The sequence below is a fragment of the Harpia harpyja genome, chromosome W (assembly GCF_026419915.1).
Source record: "Harpia harpyja isolate bHarHar1 chromosome W, bHarHar1 primary haplotype, whole genome shotgun sequence".
Lineage (NCBI taxonomy): Eukaryota > Metazoa > Chordata > Aves > Accipitriformes > Accipitridae > Harpia > Harpia harpyja.
The window spans coordinates 16,946,930-16,957,444 of NC_068968.1; the positions used below are offsets into that span (position 1 = coordinate 16,946,930).

The 10,515-nt window shown below is 38.6% G+C and overlaps 1 protein-coding gene across 1 annotated transcript in view; it reads left to right on the forward strand.

The window, feature by feature from the left end:
- The window catches only part of TBCA (tubulin folding cofactor A), a 56,600-nt gene extending 47,166 nt beyond the window's left edge, over positions 1 to 9,434 (forward strand). The window contains exons 3-4 of the mRNA XM_052775420.1: positions 6,797 to 6,883; positions 9,195 to 9,434. Coding sequence (XP_052631380.1) covers positions 6,797 to 6,883; positions 9,195 to 9,275 — 168 coding nt within the window. The 3' untranslated portion in view covers positions 9,276 to 9,434. The remainder of the gene's footprint in view (positions 1 to 6,796; positions 6,884 to 9,194) is intronic.
- Positions 9,435 to 10,515: the final 1,081 nt, after the last annotated feature.

The window sequence follows — 10,515 nt, forward strand, 5'->3', positions numbered from 1 at the left end:
ACAGTAAGATTAGATGAAACATACAGTTTCACTGCAGTCTGATTATTTTCACAAGTTATTGTTTTTTCTAAGAATATATGATCTTTGCTTAATAATCTGAACTCTGTAGCTCTAGCTGCCTAGGTAAAGAGGCAGTGGAAATGCTAATGGAGGGTCTAATGCTCCCCCTTATGTATTTGGACAGTATCCTTAACAAGCACAATTTGTTTCCTTAAAAGCTAGCAACTTGGAATTCTCTGTACTAAATACAGAATAATATTCCTAACATACAGGTGATATTAAAAATGCTTTCAAACTTTGGTTTTATTGCCTAACGTGCTTTCTGAAAGAGACCAAATGACAAAAAATCATTACTGTGATCTTCCTTTTTCCCTTCTGTTTTCCAGAGGCTGTTTTCCTTTTTATCTAGGCAGGTGTAAATACCTTTTGGATTCCAGATTTTATACTGAAGATTAAAGGCACTTGTGCAATATTTGGAATAAGTTAGTATGGCAACATTCCTATGGTAGAAAAGACTTGCCACCTAGATGTGACATGATTCATTTCTTCTGTAGCTGGGCTCACTTTTCCTCTGCTCTAGAGGGAGGAAAAAAATCTGGACTTGACTTTTCTGCCTTCTGTCTATCTAGGGAACTTCCCATGTCTGTTCTGCTTCCAATTTTAGCACAAATATTTCCCCAGGTATTTTGCCTCCACAAAACAGATGGGGGATTCCTCCCAAACCTTCAGGCTTATTCTAAAACATCTCCTAACCAGCCTGCTACCTTTTAGCAAAGCATGCATTCAGCATCTATAATGCTATCTTAACAAGCAAACAAAAAACAACAACAAAAAACACCAACCCTCTAAACCTCTCCCCCAGGCTTAACCTTGGCAGAGAGAAAATTTGGTTATTTGTTCTAACAAGGTTGAGCCATTCTTGTTGGGAAAGCAAGTCTGTCTTTTGTCAGTGTTTTCTTCATGCTACTTCCAAAGAAACCTCTTCATTCAGATGTTTACCACCTCTCACCTGTTTACAGGGTGAGGCTTTATACTTGCATCAACACAGATCTGTTCAGGTAGAATTTAGAGTTGCTGGGAGGAAATGTGCTGCCTGCTGATTAAACGACAACTTTCTGTAATGGATAATTCCATTATCATCCTCTAAGTTAATTTTAAAGGAGCAGTATCTGTAATTTATGATACAGAGTATTTAATTAAAAACTTTTTCAGTGGAGGACACAGAGTTTTGCTTCTGTCTTCTGAACAGTATCTCCATTTTTTAGCTTCAAGTCATGTGGTGTTCTCCCTCCATCCCCTGCTGCTGGCAATGAAGAAAACCTTACAGTTGTACACTAGTGGAAAACAGCCAGTGACAAACTGTTTTCCAAAAAGACCAAAGGAACCTTTCTGCCTTTTATGTCTTAAGGTGATCTGCTATAAAAGAAACAGGATTGGCCCTCACCTGAGAGGAGCTGCAGAGAAAGCTTGTTTGAAATACTGAGGCGTTTAGATCTAGAGGGTTTTCTTCTCCTCCAGCTTTCTTGCTACAAATGGTAGTTGATACATGGTCATTTCAGTGCCTGAAACGCTCAAGCACTATAGAAACAAATCAAAGTTCTCCAATTCTTTACTGCAAGCTTTTGTTCGTGGTCCTTCAGAAGTGTTTTGATCAAATGTATTTGGCAAAACTCACAACAGACTGCAGTGTGTTCTTGTATCTTATATTTGTGGATGGCTCAAGCTTTCTTTTGGGCCTGCTATGTGAAAATAAACCAAGTTGCTTCAAAGGAAGTAGAATTAATAAAACTTGGTTTCCTACAGTTTTTTGGGGGGGGGTCCCCTCTATATGCCCCTTAATGCTGTGTCTCCTGTGAGCTCCTGCCTTCCCTATACCCAGCTTTCTCCTACATCACCTATGCTGTCCTACACCCTGTGTCCCCTTGCCACCATCCTGGCCCACCACCTTGTGCCTTTATATTCCCTGATTACCAGTGAGGTGAAAAGTAATACCATGCTGTGGATTTAAGTTACAAATATGTTGATTAGACAACCAGTAGCCTTAGCATCACTGTTTACTTTGTGCTACGTTTTTTTCCTTAGTAGGATTATTAATTTTGGAACCATTGGTATTCATGATTCTTAGAGATGTCCTTTTTTTATTTTGGATCTCTGTCCTTCCATCAGATATGGCTGTAACTGGTCAATGGATTCCAAGTGTTTTACAAACTTTCTGATGAAAAGTAGTTCAAACAAGTAGCACTTTTCTTAGCAAACTGAATTATTTGCATGCTTTTTCTTCTCTACTACTGTCTTTGAGTAGATCCATACTGTTATGATTATCTGTTTTCAGTTGTGCAACAAAGGGCAAGTGATTATGAGGCAGTATTTAAAAGCATGTGTGTGTATGTAATTCATATATATATGACTCGTTCACATTTCTAATTTTTCTTAGCCTATCTTTTGTCATATAAAATAATATTGTCACCATACCCTGTGACCCAGTAGTTTATTAGGCTGTCCTTCTTAAGATCAAGGAACAACAGAGCGTCCTATGGAGGATTTCTTGTTGTTTTCAAATTATTTGTGGGTTCGCACATCTCTCAATCTCTTGTTAAGTTGTGGGTAAGCTGAAAAAAAAAAAAAAAGAAAAAAAAACACCCACCCCAAAACAAAAAAAAAAACCACCAAACCCTGCTTCCATCTTTTTGAAACATGAAACTGTTGTCCCCATTATAACAATACATGTCAGGCTGAGCAAAATTGCTTCCTGTTGCAGAATACTTGGCATCAACACCCATAAGCAGTAATATTTATTTGTATTCTTAAAGTATCAAAAATTTGTTTTAGTATAAGTGCTTGAGTGAGCCAAAAAATAGAGAATCTGCCTCATCTGAGCAGCTCTGATCTGCCGAGATAAGTCATAGAATCATAGAATCATTTTGGTTGGAAAAGACCTTCAAGATCATGAAGTCCAACCATTAACCATGCCCCCTAAACCATGCCCTGGAGTACCCTGTCCACTCGCTTTTTGAATACCTCCAGGGATGGTGACTCAACCACTTCCCTGGGCAGCCCATTCCAATGTTTGACAACCCTCTCAGTAAAAAAATTTTTCCTAATATCTAACCTAAATCTCCCTTGCCTCAACTTGAGGCCATTTCCTCTTGTCCTATCTCCAGCCACCTGACAGAAGAGACCAACACCCACCTCACTACAACCCCCTTTCAGGTAGTTGTAGAGAGCGATAAGGTCTCCCCTCAGACTCCTCTTTTCTAGACTGAACAACCCCAGATCCCTCAGCCGCTCCTCATAAGACTTGTGCTCAAGGCCCTTCACCAACTTGGTTGCTCTCCTCTGGACACGCTCTAGCAGCTCAATGTCTTTCCTGTAGTGAGGGGCCCTGGCTTTGAACTTTTATTGTAGGACCTGCTAAAATCAAAGTTCCTTATGTTTAAAGCCTTGGGCATTGCCGCCTCAGCTGTTTCTCATAGAGTTGTGTTTGGCCTTTGTGCTTATTTTGAATGTGTAAAATAATTGTCCAATTTTTGTTATGGTGCCCTTCCACTTAAGCAACTGGTAGGTGGATCTGTGTGTTTGCATCTATTTGGCTTTTCTGTTTCCAGTTCTGCTTTATCTGTCAGTGCAATCTGGAATTTATGGAAAACAGATTGAAGGCTATTGATAGTTGTTGTAGTTTAACCCCAGCTGGCACTAAGCACCACACAGCTGCTCACTCACTCCCCCCCCACCCAGTGGGATGGAGGAGAGAATTGGCAAAAAAAAAGGTAAAACTTTTGGGTTGAGATAAAGACAGTTTAATAGGACAGAAAGGAAGAAAATAATAATAATGATAATAATAATAATAACAACAACAACAATAATAGAATTGGAATATACAAGTGATGCACAATGCAATTGCTCACCACTCGCTGACCAATGCCCAGTTAGTTCCAGAGCAGCAATCCGCCCCCTGGCCAGCTCCCCCCAGTTTATATCCTAGACATGACATCACATGGTATGGAGTACCCCTTTGGCCAGTTTGGGTCAGCTGCCCTGGCTGTGTCCTGTGCTAACTTCTTGTGCCCCTCCAGCCTTCTTGCTGGCTGGGCATGAGAAGCTGAAAAATCCTTGACTTAGACTAAACACTACTTAGCAAGAACTGAAAACATCAGTGTGTTATCAACATTCTTCTCATACTGAACCCAAAACATAACACTATACCAGCTACTAGAAAGAAAATTAACCCTATCCCAGCTAAAACCAGGACAATAGTGCATTATATTATGCACACTAGTTCTTTGACATCTGAACCAATTTACAAAAAATCCACATCATGTTTAGTAAATAGGCTATATACACTGCAACAGTTAGAGAGCTCCATCACATCTGAGCAGACTGCTTGCTTTTGAAAGATGCCAGACATCTGCTCCCTTAGTAGAAATACCTTCAATCCTGAAAGACAACTGACCAGAAATGTGGCTCTTTGAAGAGATTTGTTTAACTGGATTTTATCATTACACTTAAAGGAATAGGGACATCATCCTCACTAGTCACAGTAGCTCTTCTCGTCCTATGAACACTTATTGACAACAAATTCAATTTGCTTCTCTCTGTACATACTTTTGTGCTTTATTGCTTTTGTCTTAACACTTTATTTATATGCACTTCAGTTACTCCAGTTTTTTAATACTTCTATTTGGCATTGTAATTCACAGAAACCTTGAAGATATTTATGGTTCTTTGCAAAGTTAGATCAGTTTCATGTAATAACTTCCTCTGTGACCTGCTTATAATTTAAACTCCTTAGAATTTAGTCAGAAAGTTTCTAGAATGTGTTGGGGGAGGGGAGAAGGCTGCTGTTTAAATTTTTATAGAATTTGGAGAGCTAACGCTTTTTAAAAATTCCAGTCCTAAAGCTTATCTAATTATTTGAGCTTTTGACTTTGCTTTATTATATACATTTGTAACAGTAAATGGTCCATCTGGGATTATCTTGGAAAAAAAGTGTTTTATGTAGAAGTTACCAACTAATAATCTTGGTTCCACAAAATTCCTGTTCCAATCTTCAACTGTTTGTACCTACTGAATGTAGTTACAGGATTTATCTTCCTTCTGTTTTTTATTTATTATTGCATAACTGTAGGCAAATGTAAATAAAACTCAGGTACCCCTTTAGATCACAGTCAAATTCTGTTTTGAACAGCGTGGTTAGGGTAGTTTTGTTCTTTTCTTACAACAGCTAGGACTACAGTTTATATGCCTTCCCAGATTGCTTATTGAGTGGCATATATCAAATAAGTTACTACTTTCCATATCATCCACCAGCTTTACAACACACAACTATTTAGCAATACCAGCCCAAGGAAGTCATTATTGGATATCCTCACTCCTGTAGGTATTCTTTGTAGAACAAAGTTGTAGTACATAAAGCAGAAGGCATTATCTCATGGCATACCTCATTCTATAGAAGTTACAAATCTTTATTCATTCACTGCTGAAAGTGTAACATGCAGACTGACTAGTCTTACTTTTAATACAGTCCAATGCTGAATGCTTAAAAGAAAGTGATAATTCCGATGAGAACTGGAATTTGGGGATGCTTAACTTTTTTTAAACATTTGTCACCCATCTTTGCTTCAAAGTAGACAGGTTTTGCCCTAGATTCTCTGAAAGGAAATTAGAAACAAAGTTTTTAAACCCTTTCTCTCAGAAATGACTTGAACTAAGAACTTAAGCATATGACACTTAAGAATGATGATAATGTTGTACTACAAAAGGCCTTCCTGTATGCATAAATACATTCTTAGACATAGCTTATCTTCCCTTTTGTGATGACAGTGTTCCCTTCAGTACGGCAGCATTAATACTGAAAGAATACAACATAGGAATGACAGAATGAAGTAAGCCATTTAAAGTGAAAGCCGCCTGTTGCAGGTTATCCTGAATGCAGAAGAGGTTTCATACTTATATCTAACCTGTTTTCATTTCTAAATAGATTTAACATTATTGAACAACTCTGCACGCCTTTTCTTCTTGGTGGTTGGATTTCAGATCCAGAAATGTTCCATGAAATAAATGTTCCCTTGTATAAATCTGAATTTTTCTGTAGGAGGAAGCAAGATGTTCAGATTCGGTAGGGTGCCATTTTAATGATTTTGTTCATGGTGAGAATAATCTTTCTCCTAAAATGAAGCACAAGGATAAGTAATAACTTTTTATGCATGATAAGCATCAAAAATACGAGCCTGCTGGTCTTTGCTTTTCATTTTTCTTTACCTTTCTCTTTCAGTCAGAGCTTCCTGCAGTGTGCACACAATGTGATCAATATCTCAATAACTTTTTTCATGCAGTAATTATCTCTATGTGGTATTATCTGAACACTGTTTTTCTTTATTACCCAAAAGATGCAGGAGATATTTATATAGCCAGCTGATCCCATTCTGGATGAAGCTGCTTCACGACAGCAGGAGAAAGTTTGTTTTAAATAGCCTTTTTAACAAATGCTGTATGGAAAGCTTACCAGGCAGTACCTTTTTCTAAGGAAAAAAATTATTCTAAATACTCTTTTACACTTAATACTTTATATTTCATTAAGCACAAAGTAAATGGAAGTGTCCTGTAAATTAACAGAGTTTTAAGTAATTATGCTAAGTGTATCTTTTAATAAAAAAGCCTATTCAGAAAATAGGTACCACTGTTCTGAAGTTCCTAGATGATGACTGGACTACTGATTTTTCAGAGTAAAGACTTGTCTTAAAAAATAACGCTCCCATCTGGAATATGTTCTCATTTTATTGGCTTCTAATTTTCACAGATTGAGATCTTACAAGAGTCAAGAATGATGATTCCAGACTGCCAGCGCAGATTAGAAGTTGCACATGCAGATCTTGCTCAACTACTAGTAAGTATAGCACCAAAATCCACCAATCAAGAAATGCTGCTGTTCCTTGATGAACTTGGAGAAACATGCTTGCCTGTAGTGCAATTGCAGCATGTTAGAATTGGATTGAAGAATTACTTTTTATAGGTCCCAAGACTAGCATCCTATAACATACCAATATTTCATTTTAGATAACTGTCTTTGCAGACTTGGTCTTCAGTCTATGAAAACAGTGTGTGTTAGAATATTAGAAGCTGTCTTTAAGGGAGTGCACACTCAACATACACTTAAATACTGAACTGTTACAATGGACTCTGAATTCCCGTGTGTCATGGTTTAAGCCCAGCCGGCAACAAAGCACCACAAGGCTGCTCGCTCACTCCTCACCCCCCCGGTGGGATGGGGAGGAGAAAATATAATGAAAAGCTCGTGGGTCGAGACAAGGACAGGGAGGGATCACTCACCAATTATGGTCATGGGCAAAAACCAGACTCAACTTGGGGGAAAAAAAACCAAAATCAATTTAATTTGTTACTATTCAAATCAAAACAGGGTAATGAGAAGTAAAACAAATCTTAAAACACCTTCCCCCCACCCCTCCCTTCTTCCTGGGCTCAACTCCACTCCCAATTTTCTCTATCTCCTCCCCCTGAGCAGCGCAGGGGGACGGGGAATGGGGGTTGCGGTCAGTTCATCACACATTGTCTCTGCCACTCCTTCCTCCTCAGGGGGAGGACTCCTCACACTCTTCCTCTGCTCCAGTGTGGGGTCCCTCCCACGGGCTGCAGTCCTTCACAAACTGGTCCAGCATGGGTCCTTTCTGTGGGCTACAGTCCTTCAGGTACAGACTGCTCCAGCACGGGCTTTTCCCACGGAGTCACGGCCTTCTTCAGAGGCATCTACCTACTCCAGCGTGGGCTCCTCCATGGGCTACAGGTGGGCATCTGCTCCACCATTCACCTCCACAGGCTGCAGGGGGACAGCCTGCTGTCTCACCACAGGCTGCAGGGGAATCACCTCCTCCAGCGCACCTCCTCCCCCTCCTTCTTCACTGACCTTAGTGTCTGCCTAGGTGTTTCTCTCACATCCCACTCCCCTCCCGCTGCAGGTTTTCCCTTCTTAAATATATTATCCCAGAGGCGCTACCACTGTCGCTGATTGGCTCTGTCTTGGCTAGAGGTGGGTCCAACTTGGAGCTAGGGAAGCTTCTAGCATCTTCTCACAGGAGCCACCCCTTCAGCCTCTCCCCTGCTACCAAAACCCCACCACACAAACCCAATACACCATGATAGTTACATGATCAGAAAAATTAGTTCACTTGCTTTAGGTAGTCTTTCTAGATCATGTAAATGTATATAATATGCTTGTAGTGAACTGAAATAGTCAAAATACTTTGCTTACTACTTTTATTATGCTATGGACAAGAAACAAGACAGCTGAGTCCTTACTGAATACTGCTTATATGATTTATTAGTGAGATGAGAACTAGTGCTGCATTTTTAAGCTATGAATACCTGCAGGAATAAATAGTATCTTGTACAAATAGATTCACTGAAACTATACTAAGTTTGAGATAGTCATGCTTATTTTAAAAGCTGATTTTTCACCAAGAATTCTGCTACACATGTAAATGCTACTGTGAGGCTAAAAATACATACCGTAAATTAAGCCTCAGACACATTTGACAGCTAAAATGCAAATCCCTTTTCAAAGGAAAACTCAAGGTGTCTTGTCCTCTGGTGGTATGCCTCTACTGTTTTCCAAAATAAAGACTCAGTACCTGGCAGGCTTTAGGGTCCTTTTGTCATTCAACTCGTTACTTGACAGTTAGCTGGTCTAGATTTCAGCAGCATGCAGAAATGATGCTATTGATCCAAACGCTGTGCTGTACAAAGTTAAAACGAGGAATGTGGGAAGTTACTATTCTTATTAAGAATTTGGAAGTCTTTAAAGGTTGCTTTCTGTTCTTAGCTCACTTTCAATGCTTAAAATCAACTGTGTAGTAGTATGTTTTTTTAATTGTCAATCTCTGCTTAAGCTTTTTCCTAATGGTACTCTTGTTCTGAGTTCTGTTGTTATTGGTTCTGGTTATGCTGTCCTTGGTTTTAAATATTTATTTAACAAAATAAAGGTGTGCATAGGTCAAATCTATTCACACATAACAGCCATTACCCTGGACCTTAAGCAGGACAAAAGAAATTACCTGTGCTTCAAATTATGTAAAACTAGTGTTTTCAATAATGATATATCCCTTGTTTCATAGTTTCCTTCTTAAATTTAATTCCATGTCCATTATTTTCAAAGTACTCAAAAGTTTTGTTTTTAATTCCAGGAAAATGAAAAAGAATTGGAAGAAGCCGAAGAGTATAAAGAAGCACGTTCCTTACTAGAGTCAGTGAAGCTGGAAGCCTAGAAGTTTTCCAGTAGTCTCTTTATATGCATTAGCACTGGGTCTATTCTACACTTTCATTTGACTATGGCTCTATTACTATTGTTGGCTTGCTAAGGTTCCCTTTATGCAAACTGGCTTTTCTCTAACTGCAAGATGCATCAAATAAAGGATGTTCTGAAACATCTGTGTGTTCCATATTCAGGCAAAATAGAAACATTTCCAGTTCACCTCAGTTACAGAAAGGAAAAAAATAAAGCCTATTTAATGTAAGCATAATAGTGTAATAGCTAATATACAGAACTTAATCTGAACAATTCAGGCTAAGAAAGTTTAGCTATGTAAGGAATGTGAGGGACCAATAAATACATTAGAGGCACCTTATATTTGAAATAATTTCAAGCCATTATAGCATAACAATCTGTACTGAAAGAAGAGATGGAGTAAATGACCCTTCAATGTCACTCATCTTTTTTTCTGTGATGCAATTTATTTGTAATTTTATTATTACTCCTTGTTTATCTTTGAGCCCAAGACAGAATTAAGAGCTGATTCCCAATCTTTCTCAGTTTGCCTGGGGTTGATTTGTAGACCCCAATTCATACAATTACCATTGATCAAAATTCTGTTACTTTTTCAAGAAACAGAATTTAGCAGATGACTAGTATGTTGTCAATTGGATCTGCCGGTAAGAGTTATGCTTTTCCTGAAAGCACCTTGGCTTAAGTGAGTTTCTTTGAACAAAGCTTAAACCCCAAAAGATGAAAGAGAACTAATAGGTAAGGGAACAATGCTTAATCTGCCTGGAAGACCAAACATGTACAAAAGCTGTGGTTCTTTCAGAATGGCTTCTCTAAACAGCAAAGAGTAAGCTCTGATGAACAAGCAAGCTTTTTACGTTAGTTTTTCTAGGTTGAAAGTTTTTTGGCATGTTCCTTAAAGGCAACACAAAACACAGTGTACCTTTTGTGTGGTGCTATATTGAATACTCTTATTAAATTTTTTTGTTAATTTGCCTGAGTTTGGGTAAACTGCAGTTTCAGTACCTCTATTTGTGTACCTTACTCTCAATGTGCTTAATAAGTCTACTCCATCACTCTTAAGCACTGCTCTGACGTCAACACTGAAAGATTTCTGATTGACTGCAGAATGACCTTCTTTTGAAGTAAGTGACCCCAGACCAGTATTAAACAGCGCTATGAGATAAAAAACGTTTGTGACAACACTATGGTTTCATAAGAGTATATGCACACCTTCTTACCAG